Here is a 19,589-nt window from a genome sequence, read left to right on the forward strand (position 1 = left end):
CATTCCATGTAGAATCCCTGTGTTTTATCTTCAGCAAATCTGGATTCTATTTGCGCTCTTAGCCACCATCCTGTCTCTCTGCTCTGTTCTTTTAGTTCTTCTGTTGACTTTAGCTTTCCATCCTCTCCTAGGATTCTGATGAACAGCCTAGGTAGTGTTTTCAGCTCAAAGGAAAGGGCCCAATGCTGGAAGTGCCTCTGAAAGATCGATGGAAGCCAGACAATCTACCTTCTGAATGGCAGTCATGACAAATTTTAGCCTTTCCATTCCAACCTTCTTGTTCCTAGGCTTCTATTTTATTTGACCAAATTCCTTTAGATCTAGAGGAAAAGGGACCAGGTGGCACAGAACTGAATTCCACTGATTACAGTATCCGCCTGTTTCTTATTATTAACTGCCAAGGGTTTGCCAAATATTGTAAGCATCCCCCAAACACCATCGTGCCTGCTGCCTTGGTGTAGACACATTGAGTTCCCTTCTTTGGCCCTTTAGTATTCGGATCAGATTAGTTGAGGGAGAAGGTAATACCCTCCTCTCGATGTTTGGTCTGCTTTCCTTTATTTAGAGTTTCTCCAGACAGGTTGATATCTTTGAAAGGAACCACGGTTACTTTGGCTTTGGGGCAAATGGTCCACGTTCCATTTTCTAAGCTAAGTGTTGTGCCTGGTTGCCTGAAAACCATGGTCCTTGTTGACCACAGCATAGCATATTGCCAGGGCTATTTTCTTAGTTTTGCTCTTTGGCAGGGGTTTACTGCTCACTGTAGCCAGGTCTGAGACCCGAGAGAATGTAACTCTAGGAAGGAGTGGAGCTGTCACCAATGCTCTGAAGGATGTAGCGGAAACTTCCAATTTTCTGTGCACAGCCAGTTCAAACCACCTGAGGCTGGAATCCTAGGTAGTCCTTCCTTGTCAACGGGCAGCAAAAGATTAGATGGCAGGCTGGTTACCAGATCATCCACCAATGGCAGCTTGATCCTCTCAGTAACCCCTGTAACTAATGTATAAGACTTGGGGGGGGGGAGGAAATAAGAGTAGTTAGTTTTGCCAAAGCGTTCCCCTTAGACTTCTACAAGTATGAGAGACTACTGGAAGGGAATCCCTGATAGGATCATTCCTGATTCTAGGGAGGAATCTCTCCAACCCCTTAGTCCTTAAGGGAGAAGACTCCAGGATCCCCATCACCTTAGGGAGCTTTCTAGGATACGGCTCCTGAGGAAGACCTGCTAGGGAATTTTCCCTTCTTTTAACAGCTCCCCTTTCTTCTTGGCTGAGAGAGAAAACTGATAGCTCAGGGTCCTCAGGTTGAAGGCTTAACCAAGATCTGTGCTGTTAATGGCCCTTGCCTCCTGTTTAATCTGGGGAGGGGGCACCCCTTTACCTATCTGGAGTCATACCTCCACACTGGAATGACTCTCTTGCCCATCTGTGAGTCTAGCCGCTAGACTATTTATTGGTGTGCCTTCAGGACCTCTTTGAATTCCTTATTTCCATCCTGGGCCATGCAAGTTCATTTGTTAAATAGTAACCACAGTTGTGACTATGTAAATAGGGGGCATGTAATTTCTTTCCCCTTAGTGGTGGAAATGTCATCCAGTCATAGTTGCCTCTGCAACACTGGTCTTTTTTGGAGGTCTCCCATCCAATTGCTAACCAAGACCAACTCTGCTGAAGTACTGATATCTGATGAGATCTGGCTTGCCTGGACTAACCAAGTCAGGGGCTGTGATAAGGTCAGAATTATCATTATTCCCTTGGAACCGCAAGGTAATTGAGACTGGTTTACCCAAAGTCAGCCACTGAGTTCAAGCAGTTATGGGACTCGAACCAGCAGAGTAATGATTCATGGCCCAGCACTTAACCACAACATTACAGCAACTCCCTTCAGGCTTCCTTGCCTGGTGGATGCAAACCCCAGACCTCCCTTTCGCTAGTCTCTTGAGGGGCCCGGGAGTAGGCTGAGGCCTGGGAGTTTGGCAAGTCTAAGCCTCAGGCTTGCGCCCTCTGAGGCCTGGAAGGAGGCTAAGCCTGCCTTTGCTGACATTCTGCCATCCAGGCCCTTGGGCTTTTTCTCTTTCACTGGCCTGTTGAGAGGCCCAAGAGGGGGCCGAGGCCTGGGAGTTTGGAAAGTTTAGGCCGCAGGCTTACACTCTCTGAGGCCTGGGAGGTGGCTAGGCCTGCCTTTGCTGACATTCTACCATCCAGGCCCTTGGACATTTCTCTTTCACTGGCCTGTTGAGAGGTCCAAAAGAAGGTCGAGGCCTATGAGTCTAGCACCACTAGGCTGCAGCTTTATGCCCTCTGAGGCCTAGGAGGCAGCTGGGGCCTGCCATTACTGACATTTTCAGAAACAGAAATTTTCCCGCCAAAAGGAGAAACAAAAGCGAAAGCGCACCTCACAAATCCCAGCTGAAAAGAAAAAGAAAGAAAGTAGAGTTCCCTTTTATTTAGGGCGAGCTGGCTTTGAGCCTTCTGTTACTCTTTTCTCTTCCCTCCTTCCTTTCACGGACCCTGTTTCCCGCAGGATCAGTCTTCAGTTGGGGCTGCCGGGGTTGGAGAAGGTCCTTTGCTGATGCTGCTGGAAGCGGCTCCTTCCAAGCCTGAGGGAGTTCCCGATAATATCGGTCTCTACAACAGGCTACTACGGACTCAAACACCACACCCTCTGGCCATCTGAGGGGGGGTGGTGTTCCTCCCAACCTGAAAGTGGTGAACTTCAGTGGAGTTTTGCTGTTGTGGCCATGTAACCTAGGAGAACCTAGGGACTTCTGGTTCTAATGCTCGCCATCGCTCTGAGCGAAATGGGAATGGGGTAGGCGGTAGGGTCTTTCCTTTCCCCTGAGAGCTCCACACTGCCTGTGGCCTCGGCCTCCTTGAGTACTGGGATTACAGGCACACGCCGTCACGCCTGGCTCATCTCTGGCAGTTTCTTCTTCACTGGGATCACTGTGCTCTGCAGAGCATTGCTGAAGACATCCTGCTCGGATGGCAGGGCCAAAGACTGGTGATTCCAAGGACAAGCCCCTCCCCTCCGGGATCAAAATCAGCTGACTGACTGCCTTCAGAGAGGAAGAGCTATATCCCAAAAATAAGGACTGCCCCACTCCTAGGACCACCGGAGAATAACAGTTACAGGTAAGTGCAACTGTTTTCGTCATCATCTTCTGTGCAGTCCCACACTGGGAGTATAGCGAGCTACTCAGCAAGGGAAGAGGGTGTGAGTACATCAGCCAAGTAGAGATTGTAGGATAGCTGCTCCCAGTGCTGATTCTCTTTGGGCATTCATGTCAACAGAATAATCATAGAATCATAGGGTTGGAAGGAACCTCCAGGGTCATCTAGTCCAACACCCCACACAATGCAGGAAATTCACAGCTACCTCCCCTTCCCCCCCACACACCCAGTGACTCTTGCTCCATGCCCAGAAGATGGCAAAACACTGTCAGGATCCCTGACTGAACTAGCCTGGGGAAAATTGCTTACTGACCCCAAGGTGGCGATTGGCATTACCCTCAGCATGTAAGAAGGGGCCCCGAGAACTAAGCACTGAATGTTTGACGAATGTGTCAGCTGAGGACCAGGTGGCAGCCTGGCAGAGGTCTCAAAGAGGGACCTCTCGCAGGAAGCTGCTGATGAAGCCTGTGCTCTAGCTGAATGTGCTCTGATCATCAAAGGATATTGTACCCCAGCCTTCTTGTAAGAGAGTTTGATGGCTGATACTATCCACCTTGACAAAGTCTGGGAGGACATTGGGAATTCTTTGCAACATCCAAAATAACACACAAAAAGTGACCTGGATTTACAAATGTTCTTTGTTCTATGTAAATAGTACAACAGCCCTTTTTACATCCAACATTTGTAGGGTACGTTCTACACTGGAGGTAGGGCTAGGAAAAAATACAGGTAAAGTAACTTTCTGTTGTAGGTGAAATTTAGATATCACTTTGGGAAGGAATTCAAGGATGGTATGCAAGATGACTTTCTCTGTAAAAAATTGGCTAAGAGGATCTGCCCAAAGGGCAGTGACTTCCCCCACCCACCTGGCCAAAGTAACAGCAACTAGGATTGCTACTTGCCAGGACAACAAGGAATGTGGGCAGGACCTCATATGTTTGAAAGGTGGTAGCAGGAGTTGAGAGAGAACCAAGGGGAGGCTCCATTGTGGGACTGGAGAAGATCTTGGTGGAAAGGTATTAAATACACTCCTAAGGAACTGTTTTGCAATGTGGTAAGAGAAAACTGTCTTGCCATTAACCCTCTCATGAAAGGCTGAGATAACAGCCAAGTGTTCTTTCATGGAGAAAACAGATAACCCTTGTTTCTGAAGAAACAACATGTATTCAAGAATGTCAGAAAAAGGGAGGGAAACCATGTCGGTTCCAACCAAGCTATGAAACTGTTTCATTTATGACCATAAGATGTTCATGTTGATGCCTTCAAACATTCAAAATGATATGAGCTGCTTCCCTGGGGAAAGACGACCTGGGAAGTGCTCCCTTACAGATTTTAACAGCTATAAAATCTCTCCATGGCTGGCCTGTGCTCATGTGCAGTCCCAACGTAGGACTGCAAAGAAGAACGACGACGAACAATGCTGTAAGCCTCTTTGGGTCCTTATTGGAGAGGACAGCAGGATACAATGACATATGCTAAGAACATGCCTAACTCTATGAGCGACACTGTACACTGCGCCAACTTACCTTTCAGAATAGGTATATCCATTGTACTCTAAAGAAAAAAAAAACTTTTAATCAATATATTTCTGGTAAAATGTAACTTTTAATGTCCTGCAATAATACACGTTTGAAGTCAAAACAACACCTAATTATAATTCATAATCAGATTGATAGACTATTACTAACTACACTATGCAAAATTCTTTTTTAAGTAGGTGCGGGATAATCTGCTTGCCCATAAATATCCCCATTGTGGTTTAATAGAAGACGCACACATGGATGGCAACTGGAATCTTGAAAGCAAAACAGGAAATACCTCCTAAAAATCCTTCTTATCACATGTTTGGAGACACTGTCACAACTTTTGCATAGAGCTGTTGTATTCCTCCCACCACCAGCACAGCCCATGCCAATTCAGCTATCCAATTAAATTTGCAGTATTCTGCTTGGCTGATGGATGTCCAGCATCTCAGTGTGGTGGTCACCTGCAGAGGCACCATCTGCACTGGAGAAAACCGGCATCTAGAATCGCTCCTCTGTTACACTGAAAAAATAATAAATCGATTAAAAAGCAGTGGGTAGAATTTTAACGCTATATCAATGGGCTATCATATCACATCAATATAAAATTAATTTGACAGCCATGTGATCAGAGGTTACATATTCCTTATGCAAGTGCAAAGGCAACAGCCCTAGACAGATGCCAAGCCACTATGGCATGCACACGCACACACGTGTTATGACAAGAGCTTCGTTTTTGAGGTTAACCAGGGTTATTTTTGTACATAATCAAACGCTGATTTCTCCTCATATTTTGTATTTTTTTCTAAATAAGAAAAAAACTCTTTTTGTGGCATGTGCTTCTGTCTGCAACAACTGGCCCTTCCCATTCTTCTTTGTACACATCATGAAGAAGGTGACTGAGAAAGACATTTCCATACATCTGAGCATCTTTTATTGACTTTGAAATGTCTAAATTCTCCCAGTTACTGATCTATTTATTCTCTCCCTTCATGCCCCTACATGGTCTTTTTGCTTCCCTATTGCCCATTTCCTCTAAATATAAAATTCCATTTGTCATTCCTTGATTGTGTCCTTCCTTTGTTGTGTCTTCCTAACCCCTGGAGATTTTTCTTCTGGGCAACCATCCAGCTTCACCCTTTAGAAACCACCAGTTAAAACTGGCATTCTCAAACCAATCTCCATCCTCTATCTGTTCCTTCCCCTCATATGTCTAGTTTCATAGGCTCTAACACTGCAGTACTGCAGCCCAAGCTCTGCTCACAACCTGAGTTCGATCCTGGCGGAAGCCAGGTTCAGGTAGCTGGCTCAAGGTTGACAGCCTTTCATCCTTCCGAGGTCGGTAAAACGAGTACCCAGTTTCCTGGGGGTAAAGCGCAGATGACTGGGGAAGGCAATGGCAAACCACCCCGTAAAAAGTCTGCCAAGAAAATGTCGTGACGCAACGTCCCCCCATGGGTCAGTAATGACTCGGTGCTTGCACAGGGGACTACCTTTACCTTTACACTGAGGGCAGGGCCTATGTCTTTTATTTTATATACGCTTACTTACTGTATGCTGTGTAGACATAAAACAACAAGTGTATAAGGCACACAACACTAAAGGCTGCTGAGCATAAACAAAGTTAACAAGTTAAGCATCAAGGATCACAAGAATGCAAATTCCATTTTGTAATGCATTGTACAGTTTAAGAGACAGTGTTCTGGAACACCAAGATGAAACTTATCCTAGGATTCTTACAGTGCGATCCTAACCAGAGTTACTCTAGTCTACACCCATTGATTTCAATAGGTTTAGGTTGGAGTTACTCTACTTAGGATTGCACTGTTAGTTAAAAGGTTAGATAAGGAAAATAAAAATGCAGCCCAAATGCACTTTGAAGAAACCATCAAAGTAAAGGCCAAATGTCCAGTAAGTAGGTAGCTAGACAATTGCAGTACCTCTGTTTCATCCACCAAAGGAAAAAAGTATTGGGTAAATTGAAAGTACCTACATTAACTTGAACATTAACTTTTGACTAAAAGTTAATGCGAGCCTGCGAAAGCGGGGAGGGCAGAATATAAATATAATAAATTAAATTAAATTAAAGATGGCACAAACAAACACACATCCTAATGTATTTTATACAGCCCCAACGTGTTATAGTTTCATACCTTTATTCGCTTTCTTCCATCCTTCCTTTCAACTAACGCAGCAAGCTCTTTGAGCCTTCTGTTCAAGATAGTACCTCGACCTTTCACATCTGCTAGTTCAGGGTGATGTTTTCTCTGGGAAAGAAAAATACCCCAACTTAGTATTCAACTCAGCAAATAACAAGAAAAAACTGCGTAAGCGAGAGCCAGTTTGGTGTAGTGGTTAAGAGCGGTGGGACTCTAATCTGGAGAGCCGGGTTTGATTCCCCACTCCTCCCCTTGAAGCCAGCTGGGTGCCCTTGGGGCAGTCACAGCTTCTCGGAGCTCTCTCGGCTCCACCCACCTCACAGGGTGTTTTGTTGTGGGGATAATAATAGCATACTTTGTAAACTGCTCTGAGTGGATGTTAAGTCATCCTGAAGGGCGGTATATACATCTATTATTATTATTATAAAACTGTTGACAGCCCTGCCTTCCCCATGCATGTAATGTGACTGGCTTCTAGCAAGTCCCCTCTTATTTATTCACTGTGCAGTGCCCAATGGACAGGGTGCATCCTGGGTGAAAACAGGAAGCTTCTTTATACTGAACCACTCAACCATCTAACTCAGTCCTGCCTGTCCAATGTGACGGCAATTCTCCAAGACCTCAGACAGAGATTCTTTCCCAGGAATCCTTTTAACTGGATATGTTGGGGATTGAACCACGGACCTTCTACAGACAGAAAAATAACATAATCACTGAGCTATGGTCCCCACCAAGAGTACATTTAATCCTCACAACAACAACCTGGTGAGGTAGGTAAGGCTGAGCGAGAGCTACTGCCTAGGCATTATGGAATGGACTGCCAGGATCAGCTCGCAAGAGACCGTTGCCGTTAGCTTTTTTCAAGATTTCTAAGGCTTGCCTTTTCCAGTGGGATTTTTCTTGACAGTTGCATGGGCTTGAATGGCTACTTTTCTGCAGACAATTAATGTGCCGATTATTTGGTTTGGAGTTTGTGGTTTTACATTACACTTTTAATATGTTTTAAAAGTATATTCCTCAGTCTCCTAATTACCGCTTCCCCTCCCCACAGCCAACTGAATTCCCTAAAATTATGCTCCTTGGGGTAAGGGGAACCTCATAAACAGAAGAAGAGGCAAAATAAGAAGAGGGAAATCAGCAAAAAAAAAAAAAAAAGATGGTGGAACAACAATTGAATACAACCCACAGAGAACAACTTCAGTAGGACACTTATAGTAAAACAGCTCTGGCAAGAAAACAATTTAAGATACTTCCAGCAAAATCATAAAAAGCAGTAATGAGAAAATGTAGATGAAAAATTTGTACAAGATAGCTAAATCTGGAGGTTGGGAACAGGAGCATAACTGAAGCACCAACACTGAAAAGCCCTATCTCTGGTTGGTCGTTCAAGCGCTCTGGACCTGCCCTATATAATGTAACAAATAAAACTATGATAGGCAAATTAATGCTCCAAACATACAATAGATCCATACTTACCAAATACGTTAGCCTGTGTTTAACACCCAAAACATGCATGAACATGTTAGTTAGTCCTGCTTGAGATATGCAGAGACTACATTCATAAATTGGGTTGTCTTTTGACCGATATTCCATTATGTATTCGAGACCTGTGTTTTAAAGTAAAAATACTGTGAAAAAAAATTCGTTTACTAAAATAATGTATAAAGTATTGCTCCCGCTCCATCCACCAACCCATTTTTTAAGTTTGTCTATGCAGACAGAACAGCAAATTGCTCTAATGAAAAACTAAAACAGATAGCTAGCCTTTTGTAAGTTCCTTCTGTTCACGAGCACAATATATTGGATACAGTTTGGCCTACTTCTCAGGGGCTAAACAGACAAAAGGTTGGGCACAGGCTCTCTGACGGAAACCTAATAGGTGCAATGCAGAGCCTCAATTCCGATCAGGGTCACAGTGTGAGAGGAGAGGGGACTTTGACATCTCCACCCCTACAGGTTATGCAACAGAAACTGACCTCCACCCCATGGTTGTTATTAGCCTGGAAAAGTGAGGGGGGGAGACCACAACCAAAGTAAGAGTGCCTGTCTTTTTCTCCTTCCAGGGATGATAATAGCTTGGTAAGGAGGGGGATCAGTTTCAACTGGCAAAACCATGTGGGGATGGAAAGGCTAAAACCTTCTTCCCCACCCTGGCACTACTGCACTGATTCAAATCAGCGTAGCCATTTTATTTTTTTGAAAAAAGGAAGAGTGGCTCAAGGCTGTCCCAAAATCTCATCTAGTTCCTGCCCCTCTTCGGGCTGACTGTGTGGTTCACATGACTAAATGTCCCTCCCATACAAAAGAACCTGCTCCACAGCATGTCAGTGATGCGGAACGTTGCCTAGCCTTCTCCCGTCCGTGCTGGTTCTCTTTATAGAGAAACTGTACTTACAAAGATGCATTCCACCATGAGAGCCCACCTGCAGTTTGAGGCAGTACAGCCCAATTTCCCTCCCCAGGGAGAACGAGGCCTCAGACTTGGCTCATGAGAGACTTCCTCAGCATCAAGATATTCCCAAGGATTAGGCTCTGACCCCAATCTACAAAGTTACTTTTACCACAAATGCAAAAAAAAAAATCATTTAAGACCATCTATAGCCTATAGCCCTGCAGGGTTGTTGTGGGTTTTCCGGGCTGTATTGCCGTGGTCTTGGCATTGTAGTTCCTGACGTTCGCCAGCAGCTGTGGCTGGCATCTTCAGAGGTGTAGCACCAAAAGACAGAGATCTCTCAGTGTCACCCACAACAACCATCAATAAATACATTTAGTTCCCAGAGCACCATATGCTAACCTGTTCAACTACCAGCCATTAATTCACTCACCAATAGCAGGTTCAGTATCTTTACATGAATTGAGTTGTTCTTCCAAAGTTTTTCCTAAATATTTTTCAGGCTCAGTTTTAACTGTAAAAGAAGCATTTTTATGCATGTTAAACATGTATGCATTTAATATAGACATTCTGTATGCTCCGGTCTCCAGAGACAAAGAGAGCCACTCATTAAAAATGCCCACGCAGCTGTGCCAACTTGGCAGAATGAAAAACTTGGCATCCTTCATCCCTCCAGAACTTCCCGAGAACTGGCTGAGAATCCAGTGTTCAACCTTTTCATCTTTTTGATGGAATGCCACTGTTTGCCAATACGTTTCCAAGCCCTATTTATTTATTTATTAACATTATTTATAGTCCGCCTTTCTCACTGAGACTCAAGGCAGATTGTACAATATAATAATAACATAACACCCAGAGTGGTTTACAAAGTATGTCATTATTATCCCCACAACAACAAACACCCTGTGCGGTGGGTGGGGATGAGAGAGCTCTGAGAGAGCTGTGACTGACCCAAGGGTCACCCAGCTGGCTTCAAGCGGAGGAGTGAGGAATCAAACCCGGCTCTCCAGATTAGAGTCCCAGCTCTCTTAACCACTACACCAAACTGGCTCTCTAACTCAACATAATCAACGGCTGGGACATTCAATAAACAATACAATAGGGAATGGGTTGCAGAAATTTGAAAACAAACAGAAATCCAATACAGAGCTGAAAAAATATATTAGCAATTTGACATATTAAATTATGTGGAAACTTCCCAGTAGCAGTCCATGGCCTGTGGTACCTAAAGAAGTGCCTTGTCCCGTACATTTCTATTTATTAAAACAATCAGACCCTGCCTTTTCCCCAAGCGCTCAAGATAACTTACGAAATGCATCACTAGGTTGCCAAAACAGAACAGAACATTGTTTCAATACTTCTCCTCTAAGGCTGGTTGGGATGTATAACATTGTTTTTGTACCAGTTGCCATCTTCCCCTTTTTTCAAGATCAGCTTCTGGTATATTTTCTCCCTCTTTTTCTACTTCCGCTTTAACTTTTCCCCCCATTCGGAGAGGTCAGGTGTTTGAGGTGTTTTTGCTTTGCGCTCGGCTGCGGGTAGTTACTGCCCCCCCCCAGTTGAGTGGACGAAAACATGGTGTCGATCACCTCCTCCCTTTTGCTTTCATGTTGAGGCATGCGTGAGAGAGCGTCTGCTAGGAAATTTGTTTTGCCGGGGTGGTGTTTCAACGTAAAGTTGAATTTGGAGAGGAACGCCCACTGCAGTTGCTCAGCACTTAGTCTGCGGGGGCTGCGCAAATCTCCTAAGTTTTTGTGATTAGTCCATACTTCGAAGGCACTTTCGCTCCTCCTAGCCAGTGCCTCCATGTAGACAACGCGAATTTAATAGCTCCCGCCTCTTTATTCCAGACCACCCAATGGCGTTCAGTTTCACAGAATTTTTTGGACACAAAAGCACAGGAATGGAGCTTTCCTGCGTCATCTGCTTCTAACAAGACTCCTCCCATGGCTACATCACTAGCGTCCACTTGCGCAATGAACTTACAGTTCTCACCTGGGTGCTGTAGAGCTGGTTCAGAGGTGAACGCTTTTGTCAACAGGTCAAATGACTCCTGGCGTTCTTGAGAACAATTTAATTTTGCACTTGCTTTTGCCCCTTGTGGCCCTTTCCCTCTGGTTTTGAGTAAGTCAGTTAATGGTAGGGATATATGGGTGAATTTTTTTTATAAAGGGGCGGTAGAAGTTTGCGAATCCCAGGAAGGATTGCAACGGTCTCCTGGTTTTGGGGGGGAGGGTGTCCCACCCCAATACTGCTTGGATTTTCTTTTCTTTTTTCTTTTTTTAAAATTATATTTTATTATTTTCCACATAGAAAGTAAAAAAGGGGAAAGAAGTAGGTAGGGGAGTAGAGAAGAAAACAAAGAAATTTTAGAGTTCATTATGCTTGCATTATATCTATATTCTAGTTCTCCGGGTCATATGTTTCATCCTAATAGAACTTTAACTGTGAATTCTAACATTACATACAGTACTGCCTTATTATTAGATTTTAGTCTCTATATTTATTCTTAATCCAGCTGTAGAAAGGATTCCAAGGCACGGAGAAGTCTTCCATTTGTCCTTTCATTAAAGAAGTTAATTTGTCCATCTCTGCAGTTTCCATTATCTTCACTATTAGTTCCTCTTGTTGCAGTATTGTTTGTCGTTTCCAGTTTAACGCCAATAAAATTCTGGCAGCAGTTACTGCATGAATTATGAGGTGCTTCTGTTCTTTGCTCATATCTGGCATACAATTTAGCAAAAATGTCTCTGGTTTGAAGGGAATTGCGTCTTTAAGATGGTTTGTATTACAGTATGTACCATTATCCAAAATCTATGCACCTCCTTACAGGACCACCACATATGAAAAAATGTCCCTGTATGTTTCCCACATTTCCATCACTTATTTGACACATTTTTATACATTTTAGCCAGCCTATCCGGTGTTAGATAACATCTGTAAAACATCTTAAATACGTTTTCTTTGAATGTAACAGATTGGCAGCCCAATCCTAAGAAGGGCACGGAAAGTGAACAGCAACCGAACTAAGGCTTGCGAGGGCGCATCTAGCCCGTACGCCTGCATAAGTGGCCTTCCGCCCGCGCTGGGACGCGGCGCTGGCCCGCCGGCGGGCCAGCACCGGTGCAAGCCACAGGCGCCCGGGCGGCGGCGCAGGAGTGGCGTAGAGCCCTACGCCGACGCAGGGGGGGGCGGGGAGCAAGGCGGGGTCGGAGTTAGTCCGCTCCCTAAGCTCCTCCAGAAGCGGGAACGCCCACAGCGGCGCAAAAAAGCTACGCCACGGAAAAAGAAGGCGTAGCCCATAGGCGTCCATGGAACGGCGAAAAATCAGCCCCCTCTCTGAGCGCCCCGCCCCGCCCCTATGGCCCGAAGGAGCATAGGATGAGAACTATCCCGGGGACCAATCAGCGTGCGCGCCCGGCGTGGACGAGCCCCCCTCTCTGCACCCAATCACCTGCGACCGCGCCCTACAAAACATCCGGCCAGCACCGCCCAAACCCCCAGGTAAGTGAGCACTCGGCCGGAGGCTCTGCCCGTCTGCTGAGTGGCATTGCCCCTTTGAAAACCGAAACGGTCTGAGGGCATTCACATTGGCAGGCGCAGAATGCACTCGGAGGACTTTGCGAAAAACTGGGGGAACTTCGCATAAAGGGGAAGAGGTGCAAATGTCTGCCTAACTCTCTTTCTACCGTGATAGAAAGAATGACTCCACAGCTAACTGATGCATGCTAGTTGCTTCTAACTAAGCACAAACAAACTAACCCTTCCGTGGCAGAAGGGAATGACACTTTGCAAATTAACCGCATGCTCTCCCGTTTCCTTGCAGGTGCCCTGACTCTGGCGCTCCCACCTGGTGATGACCGACGGAGCGCTGACAGGTAAGGTGGGGGGGCATTCCGCAGATTAGTGCAAACCGCCCATTCACCTGAACCCACCCGCTCACTTGCCGCTTTGGGTGAGGCCCAGCAGGGGTGGGGGGCAACCATGGCCGCCCCTGGCTGCCTCAGAGGCAGGCGCCTCGAAAACCACATGTGGCCAGGTGTTTGTTGTGACCAGCTCATTCCCTCCCATAAAGGTAAAGGCTTCCCAAAGCTGAGTGCATCCTCGCCAGACCGTCAGGCATCAGCTGCTGCCCTCGACCATGTGCAACCCCCCCCCCGATGGCGGAGTGTGGGGCTTGCCTTGCCAGTGGAACGAGGCAGAGCCCACACGTGTCTTTTTCCCCCACAGGCACGTCCAGGGCATGGCTGCTCCCCCGCGCCCCGCCCTCCCCAAACATCTCTGACGGACGGTTGGCTGCAGCCCAGGAAGCACCGTCGCGCCGCGGCCTCCCTCGCCAGCCTAAACGCAAGCCCGCTCTTTCCAGTGCAATAAAACGAGATGTACAACAACTGTCTTCTGTGTCTGCGAGTCTGACTTCCTCCTCCGCCCCTCCCCCAACACTCCCGTCACATCTCCCCACCTGCACATTGCCACAAATGTATCCGACACACCCCGTCTTGCCTCCCCGCCCCCTCCCTCCCCTCACAGTAACACCCCCTCCCTCCCTCCTCCTCCCCCCCCTCCTCTGTATTTGACCAGTGTCTGTACCACCCATCTGCCGAAGAGAACTTGATTCTCAGAAGCCTATGCCACAATAAAATTGGATAGTTTTAAAGGTGCTACGGGACCCTTTTTGAATTCGCTACCACAGGCTAACACGGCTAACCCCCCTGTATCTATGGCCAGGTAGAGGGTTGGGGCGGGGCATGCGAGCGGGGAGGGGGATCAATCCCCGGTGGGGAGAGTAGCTGGCACCCGATAAGCCAGGGAGAGGGTGGTGCGAGCTGCCGCTGCAAGGGGGTGGGAGATGGCAGGGGAAATGGTCCGCTCGCGGGAACCCTAGCCCCCACCAATGGAGAATCCAGGGTGGTGGCAGGCGGATGCCATATCCCGGGCAGGAGGTCTCGCGCGCTTGGGGAAGGTCGCCCCCATCGCAGCCGCAGCCCCAGCAACACAGTCCCATGAGCGGCCGCCTCCCAGAGTGGGTCCAGCCCCTCGGGCGTCTGCAGCAGCCCCATTGGTCATTCCAACACCTTCCACCCCAGGGCGTCCTGCCTCGCATCCAATCCTGTGGAGCAGTTGCCAGCCTCCCACGCCAACAGGCCATGGTTGTTGGGAAGGGTGGGGTGTGCCTCTCAAGTCCGTGCCGAAGCCCTGCTCGGGCAGCTCGTCGCCATCCTCGACCCTCCGGCCCCACCCGCTGCAGCAGCTCCACCCGCCCCAGAGGCACCCCTCCCTCGGGCCCAGTTGCGTGCGAGAGGCCGGGCCCGTGGACGGCCAAGGGGGTCCGGCCACCGGCCTCACCGGTGACCGCCGCTGCCGCCTTGGGGGTGGGGTGTTTTGCTGCACAGGCGGCTCTCCTACACGCCTCCCCTTCCTCACGTCTGCTGGGGGAGGTGGGATGATATAATAATAAAGGCTGATTTCTGTGCAATGGGTGTCTGTGTTCTTTGCCTTGGGATGGGGACGAGGGGGCAGGCCCGCTGTGTCTGCCTCTTGGTGGCGGCCTCAGGCCAGCCCTCCCCTTCGGCGCCACTTGGGGGCTGTCCCCTGCTGCCAGAGACTGGCTGCTGCCCTGGATTCCTCATGGCAGGGCGCCTGCCAGTCCCATGCCAACCTCTCTGGACGCGGCCGCCACGGACTTGGTGCTACATTGGGCAAACGGGGGAAAGGCTTCTCAGACTACGCCCACCCCTCTCCTTCCCGACTGCGAGCCCCGCCCGACACACGAGCCGAGGCAGTCTGCCAGCATGGGCGCGGTTTGCCTGCTGCTCTGGGGCCTGGCCGGGATCGCGTGCTGCCCATAGGCTGCGCCTTTCCTGGCCCCTCCCCCTGACGCTTGTCAGGAACAGCGCCCTTTGGCTGCGCCTGGCGGCGGCCGTGGATCAGACCCGCCCACAACACTTTCTGGTTCTCCAAAATTGCATCTCTGCGCCGCTGCGGGCGCCGCTGCGGCCACACTTTGCTGGCACAGGATCCGGCCCGGCGCCGCCGCCACACCACCAGTGCAGCCGCGTCGGCGTTGGGGCCGGCCATAGGATTGCACTGTTAGTTATTTTAACATTCACTTTCCATATATTATTCCATTGTACTGAATTTATATTATCTCCTAGATTCTGTGCCCATAAAGTTTTACACGTTTCCACCCCCCTCATTCAGTTTCATTTGCATTAAAAATAAATACATTTTCTAAATCAGTTTTTCTTCTGAGTCACATAACAGTTTTTCAAAGTCTTTTTGTTCTGGACAGAAACCTCCCATTTTCTTATCTTTATTATATCTAGATTCGATCTGTGCTCTTGACCACCAATCTAAATTAATACCTTGATTTTGTAATTCCTCTTTCGTTTTTAATACTCCTTTATCATTTCACAGTTCTTTATATCTGATAACCTTATCTGTGGAAAATACATTTGGCTGTGTAAATGCTTCTAATGGGGAAACCCACTGTGGGATTTTCCCATATATTTGCGGTACAACTCTTTCCCATGTTGTTATAAGAGACTTTCTTATCAAATCCAGAGGAGTTAGCCGTGTTAGTCTGTAGTAGCAAAATCAAAAAGAGTCCAGTAGCACCTTTAAGACTAACCAATTTTATTGTAGCATAAGATTTCAAGAATCAAGTTCTCTTCGTCAGATGCATGATCCAAACTGGTCAAATACAGAAGAGGAGGGGAGATAGGGGAGAGAAGGAGACAGGAGATGTTTACATTTACTAGCAAAGGAATGTTTTGGTTGCCTCCCCGCTAATTGCATCCTGTCCCCTTCTGATATATGTTCAAAGTAATTTTGCTTAGCAAATTCAATATTCTGTGCAATCTCTTCCATCGGTTCTGTAAAGTTTTAATATAGTTTTTTAAATTTACATTCGAGGGGTCTTTTTTTTTAATCTTTTTCTTTTTTTTAAAGGTTTCCCATTAATTCCTTATATCATTGTTGCTTCTCTCTTTTCCGTTTTGCTGCATATCTTATGGCCAATCCTCTAAAATATGCTTTGCTTGCATCCCAGACAATATCCATATGTACTTCAGGACTAATATTTTGCTGGAAATAATTTTTCATTTCCTCTTTGACGTCATTCAGGAACTTTTTATTCTTTAATAATTGTGTATTCAGCTTCCATCTACATTTCCTTGTTGTTTCTGCTATTTTCAATAGTAAGGGATTATGATCAGCGCAGGTCCTTGGAAGTATATCCACATCTCTAACCTTGTATTAGACCTGAGGAAATCCAACACATGTCAATTCTAGACCAAGATTTATGACATTCTGAACAGAACTTGTAGTCTCTTCCTGTTGGGTTCCTTGCTCTCCACACATCAATCAGTTTATATTCTTCCGCCAGTCTAAGAAAGGATCTCAGTAAAACCCCTTTAGAGTTCTTAGATTTCTTTGTTGTCTTCCTATCTAAATCTTGGTCAAATACCACATTAAAGTCCCCAATAAGACATATGTCCATATAGTCAAACCTTGCCAAAATTTCATTCAAATTATTATAGAATTTTTCTTGGTGGTCATTTGGTGCATATATCATTGCCAATAACGCCTTCTTCTCTCCCATATAAATTTCGACCAGGAGTGATCTACCATCTTCCGTCGCATATATCAAAGTTGGTTTCAGTTCATTTTAAATATATGCTACTATACCTCTTTTTTTTGTCGGGTCTGCTGTAAAAAAGGTATCTCCAAGTTTTTTACATTGCAGATAATGCTGGTCTTTCTAATATGAGTTTCTTGTAGGCAGGTAATACCTGCATTCAGAATTTTAATTGTTTAAAAGTTTTTTTCCTTTTCTCTGTTGAATTTAATCCATTGATGTTAATTGAAAAGATTTTTATTGGTTTGCTCTCCATTATATTATTTCTTTATTAGTGTCTTCCTTATTTCTTCTTGTCACTTTCATTGGTTTCGATTTGTAACTTTTGGTTTTGATCTCTGAAGGCCCTTCCTCTTCTTCTGATGCTGTTGAGTAGCCCTGTGTCAAGGTTCCTTCATCTTTCTCTGCACCTTTTTGCTTCTCTTTTTCTTACTATCTGTCTGTTTTTGTCTCCTTCCATATCTTTCCATAAAGTTCTCCATCTTGTATGTTGAGTCAATCCTGAATCTCTGTCCTTCATGTTGGAAAATAACTCCTTCAGGTATTAACCATCAAAAGGGGATTGAATCATCCTTTAATTGGGTTGTTAAGGGTATTTACTCCTTCCGCTGCTGCCTCACTTTCCATGGAGTTTCCTTTAAAACTCTTATCTCTGTATCTCAAATTTTAAATGGCTTGTCCTGCAACATTCTCAAGATATGCTCTCTAGTTATACATCATGTAAATTTGATATGAACTTCTCTTGGCACCTTATTCTTCTTTGCGTACAGTGAATTGACTCAGTATATTAAATCAATTTCTTTGGCCATCTCCACTGGTTCCTCCTCCAAGAATTCAGGAAGAACTACTGTGAATTCTGTCCTCAAATCTTCATCTTTATATTCTACTACATTTTGACATCTTATAATGAGTGCAGCTCTTTCCATTTCTAGTCCCATTAGGGAGTTCCAAGCAATTTCTTGTTTAGAGGCTACTTCTGTTTTCGGCCGAGTTTGTATCTATTATTTGAATTTGGTTCCCTAGATCTTGAGTTATGCATTTACTTTCTACCAGTTGCATCTGGAAGTCATTCATTTTCCCTTTGAGTTCTACCACTTCTGTATTTAAGTTCTTCATTTGTTCTACCACCTGAATTAATGTAATATTAATTTTATCCATCCCAATCTGCAACATATTTTGTAGGCTCTTTAGAGTCTCTGTCTCTGCTTCTTGCACTATAAAGGTTGTAGATTTAACTTGGGCTGGTAAGGGGGGGCCTGAAGGAGTAGGACCTAAATTCTTCCCCTTGCTTACTCATTGTTTCTCTATAGGACAAGTCCTTACATTCCAACTATTGTTCTCTACCAAAATATCTTTCTTTCCTTTAAATTCTTAATTCTTATTTAACCACCCTTTCAGTTATTCTCCCAAAGTACTCATTGTTTAGTACAAACATTCAAAATCAACATTTCTTTCACCGTACACATATTCCCTCATCATCACAGTTCAGTTTACCAATTCATAAATTGTCCAGCAGATGGCAATATAGGAGCATGAACTATAGTCCTCACATTTTCATCTCAGTAGATAATCCAAAAGTTTCCCACAGTCTAATCTTTGCATGCAATACGTCATTGTACCAATCCCCTTCTATTCCAGCAAAAGGAATCAAAAATAAGGAAAAAGTATAATCCAGTAAAAAATGCAAGGAAAAAGAAAAGGATGAAGTTTTTCCCAAATCCTACAGATATGGTAACAATTTAAAATCTTAATATTCCAGAAAGTCCAGCACATCCCATAAAAAATGAACTTCACTGTTCCCTTGTTTTCAGCCAAGAGTTTAAGTTGTAAGATCCAAAGTAACGAAACAAATTACCGAGGGAACAAAAGAAAAAACCCAATTTATAATCCTCTAATTTAATCTTCTGTTTCCAGTTTAAAATAAATCCATCCAGAGAGCCAGGAGAAAAGAAAAAAGCAATACGTGACTATGTACAGTCAAAAGCTGCCCCGAAAGGGGGGGAAGGAATGCCAAACCACCCTCCCTTTTCTTAATTCTTTTTTGAGTACGATGTTAAAAGGCTCTTATCATTTGGCAGTTCTTGGCCATTAAATTCACAGTTCAAATAGAGTTGTAAATCACGTCTCAGACAGCAAGCAGCAGGAGGGTGAAAGCTCCACTACTCAGCTCCGATGTTCCCAGCTTATTAGCTATAAAGCCGTCTGCGATCATCTTGGCTTCAGGAGTTTCCCCCAGGTCTGCTCTGTCAGCTGCAACTGACAAGGGCAACCACCAAGGGTTACTTCCCAGCTATCTTGCACTCTCCAGGTGTCTGTTTGGGGTATAGAAACCCCTGAGACGAGGCAGTTGCGTTTCCTCCAGAGACAAGCTCTGAGGTTAGCTGCCTCACCATGACACTGCCAGCGAGTTCTCCTACTGCTTGGATTTTCTGCGGGTCCATCTTCAACCCTTTCCCTGAGACTCTGTAGCCTAAGAAGTCCAGTTCCTCTTTATGGAATTCACATTTGGACAGCTTTACAGGCAAGTTATTGTCTTTTAGGGCTTTTAATACTTTTCTGACCAGTTCGCCATGTGATTTTTTTATCCGGAGAATGAATCAACAGGTCATCTAGGTAAACAACCACACCTGTATATAAGTGTTCATGCAGTACTTCATTAATTACTTTCATAAAAACACCAGGAGCCCCTTGGAGACCGAACGG

At 45.6% G+C, this 19,589-nt stretch overlaps 1 protein-coding gene across 1 annotated transcript in view; it reads right to left on the bottom strand.

Moving 5' to 3' along the window:
- The window catches only part of LOC129337659 (uncharacterized), a 50,015-nt gene that overhangs the window by 17,103 nt on the left and 13,323 nt on the right, over positions 1 to 19,589 (bottom strand). Inside the window, exons 6-9 of the mRNA XM_054991545.1 lie at positions 9,681 to 9,761; positions 8,332 to 8,462; positions 6,850 to 6,963; positions 4,700 to 4,727 (exon numbers count right to left, since the gene is read on the bottom strand). Of these exons, the coding sequence (XP_054847520.1) occupies positions 4,700 to 4,727; positions 6,850 to 6,963; positions 8,332 to 8,462; positions 9,681 to 9,761 (354 nt within the window). The remainder of the gene's footprint in view (positions 1 to 4,699; positions 4,728 to 6,849; positions 6,964 to 8,331; positions 8,463 to 9,680; positions 9,762 to 19,589) is intronic.

This window comes from Eublepharis macularius, chromosome 11, assembly GCF_028583425.1.
Source record: "Eublepharis macularius isolate TG4126 chromosome 11, MPM_Emac_v1.0, whole genome shotgun sequence".
Taxonomy (NCBI): Eukaryota; Metazoa; Chordata; class Lepidosauria; order Squamata; family Eublepharidae; genus Eublepharis; species Eublepharis macularius.